The sequence below is a fragment of the Neopsephotus bourkii genome, unplaced genomic scaffold (assembly GCF_033783945.1).
Source record: "Neopsephotus bourkii isolate Nb327-2 ecotype Australia unplaced genomic scaffold, CSIRO-AGI_Nbou_v1 NB_673, whole genome shotgun sequence".
Lineage (NCBI taxonomy): Eukaryota > Metazoa > Chordata > Aves > Psittaciformes > Psittacidae > Neopsephotus > Neopsephotus bourkii.
In genome coordinates, this window is record NW_026901172.1 from 1,843,691 (window position 1) to 1,870,942 (window position 27,252).

Below are 27,252 nucleotides of genomic sequence, written 5' to 3' on the forward strand. Positions count from 1 at the left end.
CTGTCCTTAGTTTGTACTCTCAGCCTTTTGAGGAAGTCTGGCGCCTCTGATCTATTTTCCACAGCAGACCCTGTAATTTTTGGCTGTATTTTATGTTTTTCAGATTCAAGTCAATCTGAAAGTCCCAGCCAGCCAAGTGAAGCTGATATTAAGGACCAGCCAGAAAATGGTAAGTTCTTACCTGCTGCTCCTGCTTTGGGATATTAAAACAGCCCATATTTCTAAAGATATTTTTTTTCCCCTTATGTCTAGTATAAAAAGATGACTCAGAATAATTGGCATGGGATAGCCACATATAGGTTGTGTACTCTCCTCATAGTTACAATGCTACTGTTTCACTAACCTAAGGTAGCGTTTAGTCCTGGAGAGAGACTTTTTTTTTTCCCTTTTAAAATAATTTTAATTAGGGAGATGCCATTAAAGAGCCTTCTGTATGCAACCCTTATCCTTATTCCTCCATAGCAAAGGCTTTCAATCCCTGGGCTGTGAGTCATGACCCCCTAGGGGTGTGTGCTTCATCGCTTTCATTTTTATCTATGTGCTTTTAACTTCATTTTGTTTATTGATGCTCTCACATGACACACTCAAGTACCTAACTTTCAGTATGTGGCCAGCCATCATTTTAGAGCGCAGGAGCTCAGGCAGTCCCACCAAACAAAATGGTTGCTTTGAAATATGTTGCTGCAGACCCATTCTCTACGGCAAAAATCTGCTAAACAAAACAGAGCAGCCACACTCCCAAACGTTGCTGTTTCAGGGCAGGACTGCACACCCATAAACATCCCAGCTGCTCAGGCAGGTACCACTGCAGGACTGATACTGGTGCTACCGGCATTGCCTCTGCTTTGTCATTGGTGTTCTTTAAAGGTTGTAGACTCTATGGGTGAGCAGGTCAGGGAGGCTCAGCTAGCACTTGTTGCTCCTTCTCTTCTATATATTCTCAATACCGTTGTTTCAGGTGGCAGCAGCGTGAGTTTATTTGGAAGTAGCAGTAGGTTTGTGGCTTTTGGGGAACATTAATATTCTTTAAAGTAGAAGAAATAGCTTCTACTGAGCCAATGGCTTGCTTTGTAAAGCAGCCTGAAGAAAAATCATTCCATAATTTCTGTAGGGACTGCATGTGAAAGTATAAGTACATGTGTAAGGGAACAGCTTCTCTTTTTATGTTTAAATAAGGTAGATATCAACAATTCTTGTTGTCCCGTTGGCAACTGAGTTTTGTTTTGCTACTTACATTTAGGCCTTAGAAATAATGTCTCCCAAAGTGACAGTGGTTATAATTAATAGTTTCTTTTGACTCTTCTCATACATAACCACAATTTCTTTTAGTAAGACCTAAACGTAGATGGGGCACTCACTGTATTGGGGTCCACTGTGCATACACAGGAAAGAATTTGTGTGAAGGATTTGTCTCCACCATCTCCTGTAGAAATATTGTATCTATAATAATACAACTGTGATTGCCCTTTCACAGAACATCTAACTGCTTTTGCCTCAAATCCCTACGACTGTATCTGTGTTTAGAGTGTATTTTGGGGACTTTATTAGCAACCAAACAAGCTGCAAGTGGGAGTGAGGTTGAAGGGCTACATTAGCATCCAGACTGCATTTGGATCAGGGTTTAAAGAATTAAGGGAAGAAGAAGACGTTTAGGTACATAAAAACCTTTAAAATACCAGCATATATCGTAGGACATAGAACATAGGGCTGATTGGGCTGATGAGATTTTGGCTTTTGGGATTCCTGTATTTTCCTGCCATTGAAATATGAAAGGTTTCATATTTTGATAGATTTTGTGCTGCTCATCTCTAAACATACCATCTTAAAACATTTCTGCCGTCTCTGATCGACAGTGCCTCATTTCCTTTATCAATCCTGTTCACAGAAATTCTAATTTGTAGCCAAAGGATTGCAAGGTTAAGAGAAGAACTGACTAAACTGTGATTTTTGTTCTGCCAATTCTGCTCTGGGTTTTTTTTTATAGTAGGGAATATGTTGCCTATGTTTATTAAATCATATTTTAATTTAGAAAGTATTAGGCACCACGCATGTTATTATTTCTTGTTTAGATAATACTCTTTCACAGCTATTAAACCACAGTTCTTCTTACCCTGCAGTTTCTTAGTCTTAAGGAAGCCTATTACTCAACAGCCGCCCCAAAAAGCAGCAATGTCAGTGTTTAATAATGTCAAATCTGTAAGAGCCTAGTGAAATGAAATCTCTCTGATTTGGAGCCTGACTCTTCCTTGTAAAACAAGCTTTTAGTGAATTCTTGGAACTTCACTGGTGACCTGCAAAAGGTACTTTTTTCTTCCTTAATACACAGGAAAAGGATTTTTCTTTTTCTCTTTTACTAAAGGGTGTTTTTCCCCACCACAGCAGAACACTCCCAACCGATTACGCACCTTTTGCAGTGCCTGTGTGGGAGATTTTCCTTTACAAATGCCTCTAACACAGTCTGTTGGCCCTAAAGGGGTTGCTGCCCCTGGGCAGACGCTGAGCTCATTCTCAGCACACACAGCCCCCCAGCTCGCAGTGTACCCAGTGTGTAGATCAACACAGATCTGCAGCTCTTATCTACTGAACATGAGGATGAAAGCAAAACTGCAGGCTTTAGAAAATGAAAAACTGCACACATAGGAACGGACACAATAAATCATATTAGCTGCGTTGTTCTACACTTGCTGTAGACCCACTTCCACAGGGCCTGGTCCAAATCCCTCTGGAGTCAATGGGAGTCTCGTAATTGATTTTACTGAGAGTGGGAATGAGCCCACACAGAGAGGAGGAGGGTTTTTTTAAATCAAAGACAAATAGTATTGTGCATAATCTTATTCCTGCTGACGCTGACAGCGGAATGACCAGATTGAGGGCAGATTTGGAATCATTTTGCATGTGTTTCTGGAAGGCACAAAGGAGTGTATCGATTAAGTACTACCTTCTACATGCATGCATTCCTTCATTTTAAAATAATAAATCTTTAAAGGCCTTGTGAGGGTTATACAGCCTCTCTACTTGCCTGTTAATATCCTTTCTGTTCCACTCCATAAATTCTAGAGCTATTTATTATACACATATATTTTGCATACCTTGAGTAATGTAGGTTCAAAAGGGTCAACTATACAGCCCTGGAAAAGAAGGACTCCTACTATAGATTTTGATTTATCATTCTAAATTGTATGTGTTATTTTGGAAAGCCTGTATGTCTAACCTTCATTAGAGTGAAGTTCATGGGAAAAAAAGCTTTTCTTTCTTAAGGCCCCTCTTTGTTTATAGTGGGCTTTACAATTGCATTTTCTGGTGGAGCATCATCACAGAGGGAGGAGATGGTGACATCTGCTCTCAGTGGTGGCTTTAACACCAACTGTAGCCTGTTTTTCAGCTTCCATTGAGCCAGAATAGTTTTCAGGCAGTCATTCTCATGATCACTAGTGCAAATTTATACAAATATTAAGTATTTAGTATTTTCTTCAAGAGAGAGGTATCCAGTGTGATGGTCATGAAAAGCAAATGTGGAGGTGAGACAGGACCTGTTCATGCATGCATGGTCCTAAGACTAGGGATAAAGCTGACGTAGAACCAGTGTGCACAGTGCTGCTGCCTCTCAGGTCTGTTAGAATGGGAAAGAAGCTTTTGGGGAGAGGAAAGAACCCCAGAATTCGTCTGTCTGTGATGTGGGTGAGGAAATTTGCAGGCAGGATGATGAAAGAGACCAGCAACTTCATTTGAAAGGCAGGAGCGTGCTCCGATGCCCTGATATTTTACTCAAATGAGGGTTTTTTTTTTACCAGCTGGGTGGAACACCCTGTGTGGAAAATTCCCCACTTTTGTAGTTGCCTAATGGTATGTAAAAGGTTCATTTCAGTTGGCACCGCAAAGTGATTTTGCAATTCATCCAATCAAAAAAAAAAAAGGTTATTGATTTTAAAAGCTGGTTAAATGCACTGGTTTGGTGGTGTCTCTGATAAACAGACCAGTTTGCAGTGAACTGAGGATGACAAAATGGCTAGTCTGATGTAGTGAAGTGACTGCATGCCTGGGGATCAGGAACAACTGAATTCCCGGCTCAGCACTGCCGTGGACTCTCTCTAGGGCTTTAATTCTCACTTTCAGGCGTGGAAACAGCCATCAGATAGAGTTTCTTTTTGTCAGTAGGATTATTTTAAACTTTTGTAGGAAAACTTTTCAGTCTTTTTGTCTGCAGAGGGAGGATATTTGTGATTGTAGCTTTCAGAGATTTATTGACTATTAACAGTCAAACCCTGCTCTGCTCCATCAGGAGTTCAGCTCTGGAGAAAGGCAGGGAGTTAATAATTGTGGTACAGCACTGTGTTACTGCTGTCAGTAAATGGATGTCAGACATCCACCCGGTGATGTTTGTGTTTGATGTGGTAGTGCTGGGGAATTAATAACTGCAGCGTAAAGGTACACACGCAGTGTGCTGTGTACAGCAGAAGAATGCTGTGTCATTTCCTACACACCGCTGATGGGATTTGATAACTCCAAGTTGGGAGCGAACCACTTTAATTGTAGATTAGCAGCTTCTTTTTAAAGAAGTTGGTAAATTCTGCCATTTCAAGTGGGCAAGGCAGCAGTCATCATTACAGCTGAGTCCAAACGTGTGCCAAATTCATTGCTCAAACAGTTCCTATATCTAAAAACGAAAAATGTTTAATGCCCAAACCAAATGTTTTTTAGTTTTAATGTATTCTTGCTGCTTTGAGCTGCAAGTACCTTAACAGCACTGCAGGAAATGAAAGGCACATTGTTCCTTGTGACATTAAGTGGGAAAAAAAACAGAGGAAAAAAGAAAACCAATGATATACCGTAACTCACAGAACTTGTTTTTCAACCCTGCTGTAATTACACTGGACTTGTAAATATCATCTGTGAATTCTTTGCTTAAGTAGGGCTGGACTTGAGTATTAAACCGTAAAAAAATGTTTGAGTATATGCTTACTTTTCCATGCCTAAAAACATAAAGGAAGAAATGCCAGTCCTCAAGAAAGAGAATGCAATAGTGGGAACGTATGCAAAGAGAAGCTTCCTTTTCTCCTTCTCTAGGCAAGGCTGGTCATGGTAGGCCTAACACACCTTTGGCTGTAAGGAAGGAGGGGATCATGTGCAACCTGATAAAATGCAAGAGCAGCTTGTGAAAAGACCCCTCTGCCTTAGCTAACAGGTTGCAGAGTCCAGCCCCTTGTTGTGTGTTTTCTTTCTGGTCCCAAAACCTGGCATTCCTGTTCCATGCAGTGGGGTAGCTTCAAGCGGTGGAAGTGGTGCCCATGTGGCCCAAGGGGTAGACACTCCTCTTGGATGCCGAGTTCACTGTTCAAACCCTCTTCTCAAGCTGAGATTGGCAATAACTCTGTTCTTTGTGGTTGTCCCCATTTCTCAACTACGTTTCAACTTAAAAGGTAGCTGAGAGATCTCCAATTCATTTTTGACTAGTAGAAACATCCTGCCTTCCAAGGCCATCCCTTCTCCTCAGGCCATGCCTGACCTCCCATCTCTGCTGCTTCAGGGGGAGTCCAGCTGCCTCATGAGCTCTCTCAGCTGTGACTGAACATGATGCCAACCAACTTTACACTTACTCACCAAGGAGGTGCTGCAAGTGCAGCAGGAACTGAGGTATCTGAAGGGTCAGTTGTCCTTGGATAGTGCCCGTAATTCCCACCTAAGGAATACAGAGAGATGAGGGGTTGCTAAACACACAGTGCTGAGACCGGTACTGTTAGAAAGTGCATCATCTCAGATGATGAACGTCCCTGAAGCACCTCCTTTACAGCAGAAAACTGACCCTTGAAGAAGAGTTTTCCGTCAGTTAGAGTTGCAAACACGGTAATACAGTAATGGAAGCTTTTATTAGTGCTCTTGTTCATCGGATCGTTTACATCCGTATCTTATAAATGCAAGAAGACTCTCCTCTCTTGTTTACAGAGCAACACTGAGAAGTTATCACAGCCTGAGGGACTAATCTAAAATTAACTTTGCTTCAGAAAAAGCCTTAAGAAAAAAAGAAAAAGCCCCTAGCATTTTCAGTAAGGAATCTCATCGCTGGCGCTGAAGTCAAAGCTCCTGGTAATGTCAGCTTGTTTGCACCTCTGTAACTTGCCAGGACCAAATTCTGAGCAGATTTGCACCCTTATGGATCGCATTGTCTGCCGGGAACAGCACTGGGGAACTTTGTCCAGGCTTAAAGCTGTGGCCAAGCAGGAGAGCTGTGATAGGGCTGGTCTGAGGGCTGCACAGCATCGGCTGTTGACTCTGACAGGAGCCATCAGCTGATGAAGGGCTGATGAGGGCCAACCTATGCTTCACCACCCCCTGTAAGAGAATGCATGCAGAGGCAGTTCTGAAAGCCAGCATTTCCCGAGGAAACAAAAGCGGATATGTCTGGTTATAAATTTAACTTATGTGTGATTTACTCTTGCATTTTTTTCATCTTATTTCAATACAGATACATCCCAACTAGAACTAGAAATACAGTTTTTTAATCATAGTTGTCTAGATCTGAAACTTTGCAGCATCCAGCTGTATTTCCCAGCCAGTTTTATGACTGTCACAAAGAAGCATCTGAATAATTAGGAAAGAAAACACCATTTTTTTTCCTGTATTTTACCATATTTTCATTGAGATTCGCACTCAAAGTCAAATGTTTTTGTGTCGCAGATTGTGAGGCACAGTTACACCATTTCCAGGATTTAGCAGGTCCTCTGCTAGCTCAGGATTTAGCCTGCTTATCAGTAGCTGGCACTCTCTTGAGGGGACCCTGTGATGGCGACAGCGAAGGGTGTTGACTGTCAATCGGATGAGATACGCGGTCGTCAGTCAGGGTCAGTTCTGCAGCCTCTGCTGGGGCCAAGTGAAGAGCCTTTCTCTCCAGAGACCAGCAGTTTTTGAGACTTGAGGATTGACAGAGGACTTCAGTTTTCACTGCTGCTAACCATTAACCTTCACAAGCAGAGCATTCCCACAAAAAACTCATCCAAGGCGAGTATGACAGGAAATATTCAAAGCATGAAATGAATGCTTATAGCATGACAAAGCAGGGCTTGAAAGACATGAAACGTTCATTACGCTCGGAGTGGCTGAATGCTGCAAAGGAAAGGAGAAATCAAAATGTGGCTAGAGTATGTTTTTATTTCTCCATATGTGTGTATAGGAAAAAGGCAGTGAACCTTTCCAGTGGATAAGGTGCATAAATACAGCTGTGATTATTCTAAGTCATTTCAAAATACATTTTTTGTTCTCTTGCTCCGTTCCGTTCCTTCCAGCATATATTTATCCATGAGATAACAGCAAGGGCCGTCTACAGGGCAGCTTGAAAACAGGCTGGCCAGGAACCCCCTCCCTGGAAGCTCCTGTGCCTTGTGTGCTGAGAGGTCTCAGTGCTTACTTGAACCAGAACTCCTGGGATCCTGGGAAGGGTGGCTGGAGCTGTGAGCACGCTCCAGTTTTCACTACAACCAGGGGGGGTTTGTATCTCTCCTTGAGAGATTTTCTTTTTAATTAACATCTGAGAGTTGAGTTGCATCAGAGTAATTGCTACCATCGGAGCAGACCACAGGCTGAAGGATGCTTTGGAATGCCCACCAAGAAGCTGGGCACTTAGGGAAAGGAGTTTATTTGTGGTATGGGCATCATTTTAATTTGCTGTCCGGTAGAGATTAGTGGGAAGAGAATGTGATGCCAAGGCCTAAACGGCAAAACAAAACCCCCAACCTATCTGTCTTTCGATGTAAGAATTTCCTCGTGCCTGTAATGGAAGACAAAGGGAAAACCGACTTGCAGGAAAATTGCCTTCCACAATAACCAAGAAAAAAACCCACAAAACGCCCACACCAGAGCAGCGTGATCCAAAATGTGAACTTTTTACGCCTCCCCAACCTTCTAGGTTAGGCTTCCAACCAAGTGATCTTTTATTATCACCATGATATACCCTTGACATAATTTGGCGCAGTAATGCTTCTTCTGCTGAACTCGTGATTTCATTTACTAGATCTGATGAAAGTTCTGTGAACCACGGGAAAATGTGATAATTAGTAGTTTAATTCTTTTAGGGTGTGCGTATTAATTGAAAAGGCTTGAACTATAAATACAGGGCCTGTGGATAAAAGCACACTCTGAAATCAGTCGCTTATCCCAAGTATTCATTACTTCACATCTATTTAGGTAGAGCCTCTTTGCAGCAGTGCCAGTCGGCTGTTGAAGTGAGTGGGAGCTCTCCACTCAGACGTCGCAACAACAAACTCTCATGCGATTGGAAGCGCTCCCTGGCCAAAATTTAGCCCTCTGTGGTCAGACCACTGGAAGTTAAAAGCGAGTGCTGGGAGCTGTGCCCTGCAGAGGAGTGCTTTGCAAGCTGCAGAGGACAGAAGAAGATGAAGGCAGGCTGCTCGATCTTGACAGCCAAGGGGGAACATTTTTCCTCTGCCCAGCAAGTCCCCCCAGAGCATCAGTGGTCCCCCAGGATGTCAGCCTGGCACTTGAGAACAAGCTATGTTTTTACTCCTATTTACACACTTATCCTTCACCATATCTAGGGCCGCCAGCACCTAAACCTTTGCTGCTTCAGAGCTTGGTTCATTGTAGTGGTAGGATAAGGGGGGATAGTTTTAAATGGAAAGAGGGGAGACTGAGATGAGCTCTCAGGCAGAAGCTCTTCCCTGTGAGGGTGCTGAAGCTGAGGCTGCCCCATCCCTGGCAGTGTTCAAGGCCAGGTTGGACACAGGGGCTTGGAGCAAGCTGCTCTAGTGGAAGGTGTCCCTGCCCGTGGCAGGGGTTGGAGCTGGATGAGCTTTAAGCTCCCATGCAATCCAAACCAGTCTGGGATTCTGTGGTTTGGATGTGAATGTCAGAGTGTAGCACAGGGCAGCTGCTGAGAGCTGCGGTAAGGGATCGTGCATTCTCACTCACACTCACATGTTCTTTTGTTCTGACTTCCTGACCGACACAGGAGGTGCTCTGTTGACTCTAGGCCTCTCCAAATACATATCTATACTATGAAAATGTATATTGTTATTTCACACCTTCCTCTGGTTTCTGTGTGTGGTGTAATGCCTGGATGAATCATACCTTAGCTTACAGATAGAAGGTGATTTTTCTTCACATAGATTTTAACCTTTGTGTTCACAGCTGGTTTGCACACTCAGAAATAATCTATATATTGTGGCTGCCCCATCCCTGGCAGTGTTAAGGCCAGGCTGGATGGGACTTGGAGCAAGCTGCTCTAGTGGAAGGTGTCCCTGCCCATGGCAGGGGTTTGGAACTGGATAAGCTTTAAGGTCTCTTCCAACCCAAACCAGTCTGGGTTTCCATGATTCATGTGTACGTCCATGATCTGCACATTGTGCAGGTTCGTGGGTTAATCAGGTGCTTTCCAAGCGCCTTGATTTTGTGAATCTGAAGTTGTGTACCTGAACAAGGAGGTGCACATGAAAAGCAATGCACAGCTCCTTTATGCTGCACTGTTGCTGTTGTCAAGGGAGGACAGTTTGGTGATACCAGGCTGCCAGAAAAAAAAACCTCATCACTTCTATAGATACCAGTTTTTAATTGCAGGTACTACTTTGTAGTGGCAGAAGTCGCTAGGTAGGAAATGGAAAGCGAGTTTAGGGTGAGACTCACAGAGCTGCGAGAATAAAACCCCCTTGGAAGCCTGGCCGTAGTGTGAGTGAAATGGAAAAGTACCGGATCCGTTTCTTGGAAAGTGAGAAGGAGACTTTTATTTGCAATGGTTTGCAAATATTTTCCCAGGAGTGCCATGGCAAAAGGGGGCAGGAGGAAGGTGAGGCGAGTGAGCCACGCTTGTAAACACACTCCTTCAGCCCTGCCATTGTTATCTGGGACACAAAGGGCGCCGCGAGTTGTTTACAGCAGTTCATGTTATTCCTCTCAGCTCCCTTTTTTCCCCTCTGTGCCCTATCTTCAGTTATACAACTTTTTTTTTAATGGGCTGTGTTAGCATCCGGGTAGATTTTGGTGGTGGAAAGGTGCTGGTTGATTAAATGTGCTGCTTACACCGTGTGCTTCATGTCTGCTGTCTTAACATCTTTTTGTTAACCACTGTTGCAACTGAAGAAAATGCTGAAGTTTGGCAGTTGGGAGTTACTGCCGAGTATGTGCTGTAAACTCTGTCATCCCTCTGCCTTCTCTCTTTCTCCCCCTCCTGCTGAAACCAAATGATTTATAAAATGCCTTCACATTCTTGAGTGAGTTCACACTATCACCTCCAGGCACTGCACTAAGGAGTCTTAGGAGTGGATGGGAACACACATCTGATAGCTGGTATTTTGCTCTGAAAGGGAAAAAAAAAAGGAAGGAAAAAAAAGGGGAAAAAAAAAAAAAGGCTGATTAAATTTAAAGGAGAAAAGTTTCCAGCTGTGCCTCAGTGTAAATCTGTAGTCAATGGAGCACTTGCTAGTAAACAAGAGATGTACATGGTTATAGCGGGGTTTTATTATTGCACACAGCCATTGTTTTCCATTTTCATAAGATTGAATTAATGTAATCATTTTAGAGTGCCTCTCATCATTACCTCCTACCCTCCCTCACTCATACTTGAAGAGAGGGGACCTGCTGCAAGCCACACTCTGGGGTGAGGAGCCAGCACCTTGCTCCTTGCGCAGGAGGCACAAGAAATGATGGGGCTGCTACAGGGAATCCAAATATATGTCTACTCTCCCTACGGCCCTTGCAGAACACGTGGCTGCATCCCAACCTGTGGCCATGGCATGCCCTCCCACGGACTCACTGCCATGATGTCGTCCCCCAGCAGTGTCCCTCCCTAGTGCCCACTCACTGCAGTGCTGCGTGACAGCAGGAGGATCATAGAATCCCAGACTGGTTTGTGTTGAAAGGGACCTTAAAGCTCATCCAATTCCAAGGGGACACCTTCCACTGGAGCAGCTTGCTTCAAGCCCCTGTGTCCAACTTGGCCTTGAACACTGCCAGGGATGGAGCATTCACCCAGTGCCTCATAACTGTCACTGGGTGAGCCAGGACACGGGCCTGCAGTTCCCTACCAGCCAGGCACAAGGGTGTCAATCAGTACTATTTTCCAGACCATGGCGGATCAAAACCTTTGCTGTCCTTTCTTCTCCCAGCATAGTAAGGAAGGAATACTTCCTATGTAGTGTGTAACACTCATTCACAGGGAATCTGAACCTCTGTCCCCATTATTTTTCTACTTATCCTTAAAATCTTACCTGTAACAGAAGGCTCTTTGACAGCTGCATCCCCATCTGAAAACCTGCTGTTGTTTGGAGGGTGTCCCCACCTGACCAGCTTTGCAGTACAGACCTCCTGCAATTTTCCCACATGTTATATACCTCAGAGTCCTTAAAAATCAGGGAATTCACTTTTAGGAAGTTTCCAATAGCAGAATGCAGAGAGCTATCCACATCCCCACACCATGCAGAGGGGAGCCAATTTTATTGTACAGCAGAGCATGCCATAGTTTAAGCTGCAGGAGGAAGGGAAGAGGTGGGAAGCAGGAAACGATGGATGTCAGATTAATGGCTGTGTTTTGAGGCAGAAGGGGAACCCCACAGATCTAGGGAAGGGAAGGCAGTGTCATGGTAGTGGCCCAGAGCTTAATTTAAAGCAATATTAAAAGGGATGGAAAGGGTATGACATCCTGAGCAAAGAGCTGAAGAATGAGGCAGCCCACTATTAGTGAATCCAGACTTCTGCCTCTCGTGGCCATGAAGGATGCATTGGCAGTAGGACTGGGAGCAGTCCACTATTAGGAGAGAGAAGTAAAGATCATCCCCTGTACAATATAAATGTAAGTTGTTATTACTGCTATTGCTATGTCAGCCGTAAACTGCTCCCATGAGAACAGAGATGCAACATCATTGAAAAAGAATGTCTTACTGTGAAATGGGCAGCAGAAACACTGTGGCATTATCTGCCGGGCAGTGAATTTACCTTGGTGACAGATCATTATTCCCTACTGCAAATGAACCAGATGAAGGACAGGGACACAAGGATAACTCAGCAATCTTTGTGGTTTACAGTCTTCTGGATTGGAACAAACAAAAAGTAGCCACATATGAATGTAAGGGTAGAGAAGCATGGCATGCCAGGAGAGATTGCCTGTGGCATTATATGGGAAGGAAAGCAAATTTTCTTTCACATGGTATATGGACTAAGGCTTGGATTTCGTCCCGCCTAACATTAGGCATTAAAACAAGGCACCAGCTATGAACCTAAAATCCTCTCTCTTCCTCTATAATCAGTGGATATACTGGGTCTTTGGGGAATTTGTTGAACCTCAGGGAGCTGTCAAACCCATGATGTTTCAGGTTAATGCTGTAATTGCTCTGGACTTGAGATTCTGCTGCTAGAGGAAGTCACCCACCCCTCTCCTGCTCACCATGGAAAGCTGGAGTAGACAGAGTCTGCTGCAAGGGCAAAGGTGGATCTAACAGGGCACACTGACTTAGTTGAATGATTTCTTTGGGGTAGGAGAGTGGACAGTGTATCTGCTGCCCACGTGTACTTTCTTCCCTTTCTGTTTTTCTCTTGACTTCTACAGAATGGGACTTTCTCAGATAAATTATCATTTTAGACAAGTGTTTATGTGCTCTGTGCAAGAATGTGTCTAGGGATGGGCATACTGGCAGCAAGAACTTCCTCCCCAACTCTTCCAGTGAAGTTCTGTGCTAAACTGCCCAAATGAAGCCATTACTCAAAAGTAAAAATGTTCTGTTCCATTTCTTGTTTTCATTCTTTCATGTGTCTGGGGACTAAACTGCTGTGAACAAGAGCCCATTCTCACAGGATGCCTTGCCTAATTTTGCAGACGAGAGGGTCAGCTATTCCAATTACGAGGAGATAAGAATCTGAAATGTTGGGATCACATCCATCCTGAGTTGAACTCTGAGGCTTCCAAAATCCATCCATCATTATTTTCCCCTTTATTTCTGCATTTCACTGATGCAGGCAAAGAAGAAACAGAGCTGAAATGAATGTTTATGCATTAAAAACCATAATGGATGGCTTTCCTTTTTACCTGAGTTGCTTTCATGTGAAGGTCCTTGTGAGTGGAATTCCTTTTCCATTTGCATTCTTTTTGTCCGACTGCCACTCATCAGCAGCAGGTCTTCATGTAAAGTCAGTCATGATAAGGAAAGTGTGAGGGTGGTGAGGCCCTGGAACAGGTGACCCAAAGAAATGGTGAATGCTCCATCCCTGGCAGTGTTGAAGGCCAGGCTGGACAAAGCATTGGGTGACATGGTCTAGTGTGAGGAATCCCTGCCCATGGCGGGGGGGTTGGAACTGGATGATCCTTTCCAAACCAAACCATCCTTTGGTCCTTTCCAAACCAAACCATTCTGTGATTCTATGATTTACATGCAGAGTGCTGTTAGAACAAGCCTGATGGCTGTCACAGGGCAGGTGAACAAGGCTTCTAAGTGTGGTCCAAAATATGGAGCCATGGCCACTGCAGTATCTTTAAACTGTCTTAAATACACGCAGATAAGACATCTGACATAGGGTCCACCCCACCCCACTGCCACATTTCTGCATTCCTGTGTATTGCACAGTGCCAGACAAGACTGATTTCTGGAGACATATAAGAGGGTCTAGACAGCCAAGCCTTCTACTGTAGGAAGAGGACTGCATAATCTTGGCTGACCAACCCAGCCTTTAGCAACAGATTCGTCTCAGGGGCTCTCCTTATACCAGAAGTGTGTCTTAAATTGCTGGAGGCAGCCTCTTGGAGTGAGACTTCCCACCATTGTCATCTCAGTTCCACCTCCCCTGGAAACCCATACCTGCCACACATGGGATGAAATTAGATAAGGACTAAGAAGGTCCCTCTCTGCCCCTTCTGTTAACTTTGTTAATCTTGAATCCCTCACAATACACTCACAATTCGTGAACTCTGAGGCCCTCTTTGGGCAGATTTCACAGAGAAAATAAAGTTGGTCCATGTTCTGGCCTGACCTTGGCCTGAACCTGAGAAAGTGAATGCCCCAATCACACCAACATGTGTCTGTAGAAGTACAGTAAACACAAATGCGGGTCACTGGCCCTCTCTGTCATACAGTCCCAGGCCAGGAGTCTAGAGTTTTGGGCCGTCAGCCCAAGTACTTGTTAATAAATGTCCATTCTTAGTCTGTAAAGGAATGTAGACAGGGCATCCTGCCCTACAAAACACAAACCTAGAATAAAACAGAAAGAGACTCTCTGTCATCAGGCAGATGTTCCCCACCCCACTTGATTTATGCTGTTTGGGAAGTGGCTGGAGGAATGATACACTGCAGGTTCTGCACCTCTGTCTGTTGGTGCAGTTGCCTGCCTAACCTCATGTGCATCAGTGCCTGGGGAGTCAGTTGATAAGTCTGGGGGCTTCCTCCTTTATACTTGCAGGAGGCAGAGACCTGGCAGAGCCTGGACTGTGAGGCAGGAAAGCCTGGGTCATACAGTGTTGCTTCTAGGAGGGTGCAGTTCTTTGTGTGTGCATCTTCATGCTCCCAGTGGAGTCAGTCAGAAGATGAGGGGGTGACATGTGCCTTGTAGAGACTCACTGGTGCCTTTGCTAGTCATTGCACCCTTCTGTTCTTCTCTGGAGGTGTCCTACGTAACTCAGGTGAAGTTGGTGCAGACCTTGGTGGCCACCCAGAGATTCAGTGCTCAGACAAGGCACTTTTGTTCTCTGCTAGCAGGCTATGATGGCAACCCCTTCAGTTCCCAGCCCTTGGTAGGCAGTGCCTCTGTGGAGAGGGTGACATTGCACCGGGTATCACTCTGTTCTCTGGACAGGAGTTGTAAGCCCAGACTTGTTGAGCCCATGGTGTTTGATGACAGTGACCTAATCAGCATCCATAAACATCAAGTTTTGTTCTCTAGGTGTTGTGCAACTTGACATGTCCATAGACAAGCATTACCATGCTTCTAGATCCATCCCTTTCTGTCTTCTCTGCCACCAGTATATCAAAGCTCTATTCCAGAGATGTACCTTGAAACCCTGCTGGAGAAAAGCTCATGAGGTTCCCCTCATCTTTCATACAGGGATCTCTGAGGGTGGCCCTGATTGAACTTCATGAGTGCTGTGAGGTGGACAGTCAAAGACACTCTGTACGTGTATTATCATGGCCTAACTTAGTGGACAGTCACTTCCCTCCCCAGCCACAAGGATAACTGACATGTAGAACTTGTGGAAGTCAGCCTACTTGGGACTAAAAGTTATCAAAGTTAGGAGATTATTGCTCTATAAAAGAATAGACTTTGTATCAGCAGCCTTTTGGAGAGAAAACTCCAAGCAGCACAATAGGAAGGCAATAGGTAAACAGAGTAACATGATTTTCATGGGATTTATTGTGAATTAAAGTTTGCTCACCAGTGGTGTCAGCAGAGGAGGTGTAAGAAGCAACTGTGAAGGCAGAGGAAAGCCTGTGGGGAAAGGTGGAGCTGGCTGATCCTCATGTCTTGGCTTCCATGCCCAGCATCCTTATTTTCCCGTCACATTTATATTATCTAATCTTCAGCAGATATTTCTACAGCTTCCATTATCATGGTGTTCAGCCAGAGTCTTTCAAAAGTGCCTTGGTGTGAAGGGACAGGAGTGCCAGGAAGGGAGGATGAGAGGCAACAGCTGATGAAGTCCCCAGGGTTTGTGTCCATATCGCCCAACAAAGTGGGGCAGGAAAGCAGCCCACCCTCGCCTGACCCTGGCTCCATCACTTCCTCCTGGATGCTGGGCTTTTCTAGAGAATTCTGCCATGTGCTCCGAGTATCTGGACTATTCCTATAGCCATAAATTAACATGCTAATTAAACAAAACCAACTGAACGACCCTTTTCATAGCCCCCAAACTCTGTGTTCACAGGGCTTGAGACTCCATCACTTCAGCCCTAAGCTGTCTGCAGAATAACCTTGGAGGCTACATTTGAAGCTACCACCAGCTGAGGGAGGGTTTTATAGATCCTAAAATAATTACAGCATTGCTGAGCCCAGTTGTATAATTCCTTGGCAATATACTAATTAAAACTAGATATTTACACACAACGCCTATTTAAACTTAAGACTTATTTAAAAGAACCTGCAGACTTCTAATAACTATATATCCTGGCTTTATTGTGGACCCTGTTTTTCATGCAGATTGAATTCTCCAGCACTGTTATGAACATAAACGAGCCCACGGCTTTATGTTGAGGATTGAATCCTTCCAGGGCATCTGAATCATCCTGGTATTTCACTTCACCATCTAAAAATTGGTTTTAAAATACTACATTTTATTTAACTTGCTGTCTTATGGCAATTAGAGATCGCTCTGTGTTTACTAGGAGCGGAGAGTCCAGCAGAGCTGAATGTTTTAATGTGATGAATAGTGTTCGGAGCTCAAAGGAAAGTCAGATGCGTGTCGACACTTATCAGAGCTGTTCTGCTGCTCAGAATGACTGTTCGTGAGACTTGTTTCATGATAAACTTCCTCAGAACATGATGTTACTGGAAAAGAAATGATCCGCTCTGAGAACACGCAGGTGACACAGTTGAGTCAGCAGCTTGCAGCAGTGACACAGGCTTACGTGTGTAAAAATCCCCACTGAACTTTTGTCTTCTGCATGCATATCACAGCCCGAAAATCTGTCGCCACAAAAGCGCCCTGTCTCCTGTGTTCACTTGCTTGCTGTTTATCTTCCCACCGCCCCGATGAAGAGGTAGATTCAAGTCTTTAACAGTCACAAAACTTCCCTCTTTCATCAGTAATTCACCGTATAAGTGTTAGTGTCTCCAGTGAGCGCTGATACCTTTGGGGAAATGATAAACATGGAAAAAGAACAGACCGCTGTGGAAACCAGAAAATCCTACCTCCCGCACGAGGGGGTTTAATTACTGAAGTTGCAAGCATTTCCCCGTGCACAAGCATCTCGGCATTCATAGGTGGAAAGCACCTCATGCTGTGTTTGAAATATCAACTGGCTTTAAAAGAAGGCTTTGTGCTTCACTGTGGACCTTTCTTAGCCTCCTGCAGATGGTCCCTATTGCTGAAAAGAGACATGACTTGTGAGTCGGGGAGACCTCCGCACTGTTTCTTCATGCTGCCTCTAATCCTCCTTTACACCCCTAAAGGGCTTCAGTCCTTAAGCCTTTACCCTCTTTCTCCTAAATATGAAAATTATTTTCCTGAGTGTCATACCGTATTAAAGCAGAATGAAAATGGGTTTAACAATCGCTGGCATGGGGCTTCTGTACAGCATGTGTGTCACAAATCATGTCACTTTTCAGCAATAGGGCTGCTGCCAGCGGGAGGCTCAGAAATGCTCATGTTAATCAAAAATTTTAATTTCAAATCAAATTGACAGTTTACACATGGTGAGAAATGCTTCTCACCATGTGATATTTCAGTATGCTACACTGGGCAAAATGGGTGCACTTCCCTGTTAAGAATTTTGACTGCAGTATCTGCAAATTTATGGGTTTCAGTGTATTGGGTATGGTGAGTAGTTGATCTAAGGGAGCCCCTTGGAGAATAGGAGACAGAAGGGTTTTCATGCAGGCTGGCACTGGTGAGCCGCTGTTGGCACATGCTGCTGGAGAAATGACAGGTATTCAATAAACATCACTATGGTTAAGAGGAAGATTTAAAGGAGGGAGGGGCTGCAGTGCTATAAACAGGATTTGAAACAAATGTGCTTATTTCAGCCCGTGATTAGTCTGAATACCAAAGTATTCTACACCAGTTTTTAAATATCCTTCCATTTATTTTCACACGGATCTTCTTCACACAATAATATTGATGGCACTAATGCTGTAGCTAAATCCTAATTTGAACTAGTGTAAACCCAAGTAAACTCTGCATGTATGAGGCACGCTCCATCAGCGTGAAGACCAGAACATAGCTCCGTGTCATGCTTATGGCATGCAGCCCCAGCATCAGCTCCCACCAGACCTAACAGCAGCTTCCTAGAAGTCACTGGTCAGAATTCAGGAGACAAATTTCAGCTGATGCTTGATGAGGTACAAGAGCAGCAAGGACAGTTGATGGAGCGTGTGCGATCGGCCCCAGATGAACGAGTTGTAGAAATCAATGTTTTCAGGCTGTACCAGAAATACGATGCTGACATCAAAAAATGACCAGCTGGAAAGAAATTATCCTTACATTATTCTCCTTGGGAGGTTTATCAGCTCGCTGGGGGGTCCTGAGGTTAATGCAGTGCCTAGCTCGTGCCATTAGGGTTGCTACAAAGGCCTTGCAGGGGGTAAGGCACAGGGACAGCAGGACCCACCTTCTTCTATCTCCCCCTCCATTCCCTTGCAAGGGGAAACGGGTGGATGGGATGGTGCCTGTTGCTGGCAGCCCGGGGAGCACCCTGCAGCAGCACATGCCATCAGCATTCCCAGGAATAGCAGGGAAACCGGGTGGTTTCTCTAGGCTCATTTGGACACTGAGTCATGCTTTGAACTGCGAAGCCAAACTGGCGATATCACGGCAGACCTTGGAGATCACAGCTGTCATTGCTTTTGTAACCAGGGTTGGTAGGAAAATATGAAGATAAATAACTCCTTCATATTATTATTTTCAGGGAGGCAGGCTTTTCTTTTTATTACTCTTTTTATTGTTGAATGCCATAAATATTCCAGAATGATTATCCTAGGGTAGATTTCATCTCATTTACTTCGAAAGGCTTTTCAGGAGGCACATTGTTTTATAAGCTGCCAAATGAGTATGACCATTTATAACGATTTTTTCTTCTTTTCTTTAATATTTGCTGTTTGGATTGAGGACCTGAAACAGAAACATGCTAATTTAAGACATCTGTTGTTTTTCAAGCTATAGGCCCCTATTGGTATTAATGCAGTTTATTTATCAAATTGGGTTTATGGTAGAGAAAGAGATTCTAAATTCTTATCATTATACCAAAAACTGTCTTTAACTGATTTCTCACCCACATGAGCACTGAAAAGCACTCTGCAATGGTAGGAGTCATCAGAAATGAAAAACCACGCCAGATGTCTTAGATCTTGGAACGGTTTCCTTTGCACAAGGCCCTTACCATGAACTTGAAGGGCTTTAAATGCTTCGGGATGACCTTTGCCTTCAAGAGAAAGGAACTATCTGTGTGCCCTCTCTTGGACAAATCCTGACATGATTGATTCCAACCTATGATCAGTTTGTTAACGGTAATAAATTGCCATTACTTCCACTATCGCTGTACTTAAATACAAAATGAGCTGAATCTCCTGGGAGCTGAACCTGCTGTGGGTCCTTTGGTGACACAGCCAGCCTGATACCAGATTTTCTTTAGTTCACGTTTATCAATATGCAACCAAAACGATGGTGTTCAATATGGCAGATACTGAAATAATAATTAGGTGTTGCTATTAGTAGAGATTCTAAAATGCCCTGAGTGTGAAAGGCAGGGTGCAGTGAGACGTCACATGTGCTCTGATTCACCTTTGGAGAATGCCCATTGAGGCAGGTAGGGTGGATTCCCTAGTGAAGGCGTGAGAATCCTTTCGCCGAGCCACCTCCCTGCACCTTCAGATGTTGATTCCCAATGGCCAGCAAAGGTATACAGACCATATGGAAAAGGAGCTGAACTTGAGCACTGGTATCAGGAGTGCACCAATGAAAGCAAGCACCCCTTCACAGTTTTACTGTGCTGGGAGCAGACTTTTCAGCTAAAACCCAAAAAGGCAAATCATTTACTGATGGTTTTGCATATTGTGAAGGGTTAACAAAACTTTCATTATCACACTCTATTAAGCCAGGACCAGGAAACAATTTCTAATCAACACTCAGATCTGGGCAGGGATTGTGCAGTCTTTTGTAGGAGGCCTCAGATCTGTGTTCTCTATTCTCACATGCTCACTTCCAGCTGTTGTCATTGAAATCCTACATAATCTCCCCGGGTCAAAGGGCAGTCATCCATGACTGCCGCTGTTAGGAGGTTATGCTGATTTCTGTTGTCAAATATTGGCCCTTTTCTCTTTCAATCACTCCCATTCTACTTTTTTTAACAAGAAAGATCCAGCCTAGAATTGTATTACATGACTTTAAAGTCTTAAAAGTGTTCCTCTATTGTACTAACACGACATGCCCTGGACGGTCTAATCCATCCTGCTATGGGCCACAAAGAAAGTTCTGGTGCTTCTTAAAAACCTCAGCCAAAGGCAGGTAGGCGAGTGGAGAGAATAACGGCCTGTGTGACATGTGGCCCAGCCGTTATTTCATAAGCAAATGTGTAATTTGTCCAAGGTGAGCTATTGCCGTGGCATTAAAGTTAAATTGGAAATAGCAAACCGAAATAGAAGTGGGAGCATTTGTCAGGGAACGAGGGAGGTTTCTGTATCACCTTTAATGTATAATGTCTTGCTTAACTCTTCTATAAAAAGTCCATGGATGAAAAAATGTGGTCTAATTTACCATTAAAGGTTTATCATTCACAAATTTAAATACATTCACCTTCCAATTAAGCAAAGTGTAAATGTTATGAGGGTCTTGACTGAAGCATGCTTATTGTATCCTTTCTTTTTTGCTGGACAGCACATATTAGGACTAACTCTGTCACTCTCATCCTCCCCAGACAGTACAGCCGTAGAACTCTAATCTTTTAGGAGTCCTCGGGGTGATCCAGGTTCCCTCTGATAACATTCCCTCTCTCAAGGCCTGCATGTGCTGTGTGATACAGACATTAATTTTCCAATCAATATTATTGCTCCACATCGTTTGTGAAACATGGGATTATCTAGATAGAGGATAAACCCAAAAGGAATGAAGTTGCACTGTGAGTAGAGAGGGCTTTTCTTTTAAGCAGGCATTTGGTTAAGATAATAGGCTTGAGACCCTAATTGATAATTACTATTTTAAGGGTTTAAGATGGCTATGTATAGTGGGATGCTGAACATGAAAAAGGCTTTAGTAATGGCTGCAGTGCTGGTTTGGGGGACTTGTGTAATTTCAAACCACTGAGAAGGAATCAAAGTCTCCCAAGAAGCTGTTCTGCAAAGCTTAATACACTCTCTCAGTAGTGGAAGAGAAATAAGTGGATTTAGACTTTTCCATCTTCAAAGGAGTAACTTTTCCTGGTGTTATTTAAGCTTGGGTTTCAGGAAACGAGCTGTATCTCCGTTTCCAAAATACCTTGTATATTTATGGTGCGATCTAGCTATTTTAGAATAAAAATAACACTGTTGGCTTACACAAGGAAGCCTGCTAATTAAATAACAATAATACCTTGAGCACCTTGAAAACATCTTCTGATATTCAATTAAGCAACAATAACCCCATGAACTTTAACCTATAGACCATATTCAGACTTTCTACATAAAAGTAATTGCATCAGTCATGATTTTCTCAAGCTACAACATGAGCTCTTGATTGGTAGCTCAACGTCTGAGACTCCTTTTTACCGCATTAATTGGGAAAGCAGACAATGCTCTCCCTGTAAGCTAGATTTTAGGACGAAGGTTAGTTGCCTTTGTACACGTTTACTCATTGAAATAGGAATGTTTGCTTAATAATTCAAAACAAATAGCATTAGACAACAAGTCCTAATCCTGATTTCTCCTCTGCCAGTGTAAATTAGGAGAAAATGAGGTGAAACTCTATTTGATCAGTGTAGAAAGACTTGTTTAAAACTTCTTTGAGATAAGAATTAGGCTCCTGCAATTCAAGCCTTTTCTTCAGGCTTCTTCATTGGGATCTAAAAGAATATGGAAATTGCATTATGAATTTTCTCCCCAGTTACAGCAGTCATCAAGTTATAGAAAGATGTTATTCATGTGGTACTTGTTACGATAGTGTAGAATTGTGTTTGTACACTACACTAAATGTGTGACTGGGTAATGACATGAGATTTAGTAGTATCTTGATCTGCTTTATTCAATTTGGTCTTATTAGCCTGGGGTTTTCCCCTATGGGGGAAAACCGATCATCCTCCTGGTGAGCTAAAGTGAGGTCTTGCATGCTGAACTAACTCCTAGCTGCACCTAGACATGGGCTGAAGGAATGGATCAACAATGCATTTAAATGTCTGCTTAACTTTGTCAGCCTGCCTTTATCCAGCGGGGCAAACAAGCATGTGCTTAAGTCGAGCATGTGATTAAAATCAAGCACGTGCTGTAGCTGCTTTGCTGAGTCAGGGCCTGCCTTGGCTAGCAGGTGACTGAATTTATACTCAGAATCCAGAAATGAGCTCTGTTCATTTTTATCAAGTGAGTAAAAATTCTCTCATCCTCATTTTGAGCACCTGCTTTACTACCAAAACGTGACTGTCACTCAGAGATAACCCCATCACAGACAGCAGTTCCTGTGTCTTGTCTTTGGGATATATAGCAGAAGTAGCACCTTGCAGAGATTTCACTAAAGTGCCCTCTGAAAAGTAAATCTTGCAAGCTTTATAGATGTTTAACCATCTTTGCAGTAAAGAAACTTGTTATTTCTAACACCTGCATATGTACTTGCTTGACTTTACCTATCTTTTTCTCAATCACAGTTAAACAGAACAACCAAATTGATATATTTTTGCCTTTTGACCCCTGTTAATAGGCATAAAATGTTTACTTCACATATTTTGTCAATCCTGCTATTTCCCAGTCGTTCTCCTTTTACATATCCAGCTTCTTTGTCATTTTGCTCTCATTTTCTTGTTGCACTGTTATCACAGCTCAGCAAAAGCTAGTCTTAGGATTGCGCAGTCTGAACCATCCATGCAAAGCTTTAAACTTTCATGGAGTACCCCAGAACTGGGAATTCACAGATCAGCCGTGCATCAAAATGAGTTCAAGATACAACCCTAAGCCAAGGGCATTGCTTTTATGGGTATCAAGATATTATTAATGATTGCCGAGAAAAGCCCCTGATTTCCTAATGTTTATAAGTAAATAACAAATTGGGAGAGTTGTGAAACCCACCTTTCATTTGTGAAATGTTTATTTTCAGTACTGAAGGATGAAAACCTAATCACTCTCATTGCATGCTGTTGTTTAATGATTACTATTACATGTACAAGCATAGAAATGTCCCTACAGAAGGAAGCAGACATTTCGAGTATACCCAGCAAAATAAGGATAACAAAGTTAGCAGGCTCAGGCTAGCTGACCCAACTCTTCTCAACCCTGAGAACTAAAATGTGTTTCAAACCATTCCACAGCGCATTCATCTCTGGTTTTACCTGTGTTTGCAAGGTTAAGGTAATGCAATTAGGCATGTGACTGTCATGGTTTCTTGGATGATTGTCACTCTCTACAACTACATGAAAGGAGGTTGTAGTGAGGTGTAGGTTTGTCTCTTCTCCCAAGTAACACATGATAAGACAAAAGGTATCAATCAGCCTCAAGCTGCAGCAGGGGAGGTTTAGATTTGATATTAGGAACAATTTCTTCACCTAAATAGTAGTTAGGCATTGGAACAGGCTGCCCAGGGCAGTGGTGGAGTCACCATCCCTGGAAGCGTTCACAAACCGCGTAGATGAAGCCATCAGTGTCATGGGTTAGTGGTAGCCTTGGCAGTGCTGGAGAAGGGTTGGACTTGATGCTCTTACAGATCTTTTCCAACCCAGTTGATTGAATGACTCTATGATTACAAAGGGCTGTAGACTTTCCATTACAAAACCAGCCGAATGTCCTACAGTAGCTGTGATTTGTTTTTTACTTCCATATTTGAATTTCACCTTCACTCCTAGTGCAGTAGGAACCTGCCTGAGTAATGCAGGTGTAAATGGACACAGGAGCAGAGCCAGTACGGTGCTCTGTGAGAAAACCACACATGGCAGATGTTCATAGCACTGCTGAATGCACTTCTGGAAGTTGCTCAGATACTGCCATGATGAGCACAGTGTGAGAAGTTACATAGCATAGACTGGCTTCCCTCCGAAGGGCTCTGTGGAGTAGTAAGCGTCCTGGCCCTGATCCAGTGAGGCACTTAAGCATATGCTTAATTTTAGGCACATGAGTGGTTTCAGTGAAGACCTAAGAGAATTATTTTTAATTCACAGATCATTTAATTCAATAGGCAGGTCTGCTGCAGCATATGAAAAGTAGATCTTCATATTAAAAATACTTAGGAAATTGTCAATGAACAAACGTTGTGTATGGCCAGCAACCATCTCTAAAAAGCAGAATGATGTAGTCATCACCTTTATTATGGTAAAATACAAAGCCCATCAGGCAAAAGCACTTCCAATCATCTGAGAGCTATTTCAAAGTTGAAAATAAGTAAAAATAAAAGCTCGTAGGAGCATTTTTTCATTTGAAGTAGAAAAAAATTTATTCTCTCGATGTAAATAAAAACCTTGTTTGCAGATTGAGGAAATTTGTTTGTGTTGAATTTCAGCATCAATTTCAATATTTTATAGTACATTTATCTACAGCTGGAGCATGACAGATTTGTGTATATTTATATGTTTGTGTACATAATACATATGTATACACACATACACAAGGATGCCCAAAGATATACATATACACAGTTTGAAAACTCATCATTATTGCTGAAGTATAAAAACATGCCTGATGTAGAAACTTGTCTCGAGTCTGTTAGCTTAGCGACTGTGTTCATCTGGCACCGGAGGATCCTCACAGAAACAGGGAACTTCTTCTGTGTGGGAGCAGAATTCACTGAGATCTTGGCTGGAGATGCATGGCTGACCTCCTTCCAGATCTCTCCCAAACCTTTCCATGGCATACTCCCTGACATGTCATGTTTCTAGTAAAAGGAATATGAAATGCATTCCTTTTACTTCCATTCTGCAGGTAGAAACAGCAATGGGATATGTTGGGGTTTCTTTAAACAACACCCACGTAAAAGAACAAATGTGCAGCTTGGGTTAGTCCTGTTGCTCTGGTCATTAGAAGAAGGGGCACAGGTATTGCCAGGATGAGGATGGGGTATAGTGGGATATACAGAACGTAGGGAAGTCATGCTGAATCTGACAAACAATTCACAGTGGAGCAGATGGTGCCCTGCAAAACATTCAATAATATATGTTTGCGTGCGCCGGAATCAGTGACTCTAAGTAGGACAGCCTAAAAAGGTATGCCACTTATCCCATGGACAAGTAGGACTTTAGGGTTCTTTCCATAATCTCTTTATCCTGAGATTTCTCCATTGACCCTGATTTCAAAAGCAGGAGGTCAGCCTGGCCCACTAACTGCAGACCTCTAATGGCAGTCCAGCTATGTCCCGCATGAGCTGCTGTGGCCCACTCCACACACCCTGGGCTGCAGCTCCTTTCGTAATGATCATACCCATGAAAATTCAATGGTGGTAGGGAAATACTGTTATGTAAAGTGCAATAACATTTTGATGCCGAACATAGAGCCATTCCTTGCACAAAGGAGGCGAGGATGGAAGCATATACCCTGGTACCTAAAGACAGTCCAAAGGTCAAAGTTAATACTTTTCATATGCAGAGTTTTGTTTCTCTTTTCCAGAGCCAGTTTTAGATGTTAGAATATTTTCTGTTTGTGGGAAAGGCATTGATTTAATGTTTTTTAACCAGCTGCTATTTCAAGATATCCCTAGTGTAGCCTTAGAAAAATGAAGAGTACATCTTTAAATCTTGTTTTGTTTGAATGAAAGGGTAGATAATCCTGATCAGATGTTTCTTTAGAGAATAACGTTTAAAACGATTATGGAACTTAGCTGTCCTGTCTGTTTCCTAGGTACAGTATTTTCATTTCAATTGTGAAGTCATTAGGGGTCATCCAAGGTAACTGTTTATTAAAAGAGTCCTCTTTTGTTTCAGATTTCCTGTTGAGATGCTTTAACATGTAAAAATCTCCCTGCTGATGTGTCATGTTAGCTTTCCTAACCTCCAGATAAAAACCACAAAGCAGCCTACATAGCTGTATGACTAGTTACCCACCTACATAAACAATAATTACTGCTAAGTGGGAAATTAGATGTCACATTTTAAGTCTAAATGAAAGTAAAGTATTTGAGAATACTGTCATTAAATGCTTAAAGCTAATCACCGTTCTCTCCCTCTGTTTGTTTTGTAGGACATTTGGGCTTCCAGGACAGTTTTGTCACATCAGGTGTTTTCAGTGTGACTGAGCTAGTAAGAGTCTCACAAAGTAAGTATCATTTTGGGGCTGGTTTATGTGGTTTCTGTGATACCAGTTTTTTTGTCTTTGATACTTATTGTGCCCCTTCTTCAGTTCAAAAAGAGCATCTTGAAAATTGAGAATGTCTTCTCCCAGCTTCTTGCTGGTGGATAGTGTTTACAAGCCACATCTTTTAATGTGGGAAAATAAAACAGCATAATTAAAAAAAAAATTAAAAATAATAATGATAATTCTGCAAATTTGCATGTGTAAGTTGATAACTTCCTTGGGTACCCAGCTGAAAATGGGCAGACTCGGTACCAGAGTGCAGAGAAATACCCACATTTAGCTGACAGATCCCTTGCACGACCCAAGGAGGTGCATTTTGGTAGAGGTATTTTAACCAGACCTCTAGAAATGACATGATCTGTGCACATAAGCCTAGCAGTTTTCTTATGCTGCTTTTGCAAGTGGTGCTCATCCACGCCATGGGTACGTGCATTTGTACACCTGCAAATCGATGTGCTTGTCCCTAATGCCAGCATCTCAACCAGCTTCAGCTCTGATAATCTCAGTTGTGCAGGGCATACATCTTGACTTTGCAAGGCCTGCATTTTCCATTAACTTTATGGAATTCTGTCTTCTAGAAGGATTTGTTTTTTGACCTTTAAAGAATGCTAATGCCCCCAACATGAATGACACACTGCAGCATGATCATTACAGGCTTGTCAATACTCGCTAACAACAGTGAATTAAGCGTACCTGTCACCACCCTGTTCTATTGATCAAAGGTGCATTGATTGTATTTTGCTATGGCATAATCCAGATAGTCCAAGGAGAGAGTAATCTAGGGCCATAGGTACTAACTAGTCCTTTGGGGGTCTTTTTTGCACCTGGTGTGCAGGTACGCAGTAACATCGCATTGTCACCATTTACCACTGATCCAGGTGAACCACTCAGCTACATGCCCCGTTAAAACCTAAGAGTTTGTAACTAATTTCTTTAGCACAGACAGTGGTAAAAATGGTTCTCCTCCTAGATAGCAGGAATATTTGTTTGTGTACTGGCTCTGAGCATGTAGTTTTAGGCTTTCTGGGGCTGGAATCTAACTGGCACAAACCTAGCAGAGAAGCTGTGGTTTTGAGTCAGAACACAGAGTTTCTGTGAGGATTTTCCTGTTTTATTTCATCTTCTGGAAAGACTTGCACTAGCTAGGAAATTGGCTTTGTATTTGGAACTAAG

At 43.0% G+C, this 27,252-nt stretch overlaps 1 protein-coding gene across 17 annotated transcripts in view; it reads left to right on the forward strand.

The window, feature by feature from the left end:
- The window catches only part of NFIA (nuclear factor I A), a 360,597-nt gene that overhangs the window by 242,169 nt on the left and 91,176 nt on the right, over nt 1–27,252 (forward strand). For 15 of the 17 annotated variants that reach the window (XM_061353395.1, XM_061353390.1, XM_061353389.1 and 12 more), the window contains exons 3-4: nt 104–169; nt 25,966–26,040. In XM_061353395.1, the coding sequence (XP_061209379.1) occupies nt 104–169; nt 25,966–26,040 (141 nt within the window). The remainder of the gene's footprint in view (nt 1–103; nt 170–25,965; nt 26,041–27,252) is intronic. The other 2 variants (XM_061353391.1, XM_061353396.1) reach the window with 1 other exon arrangement.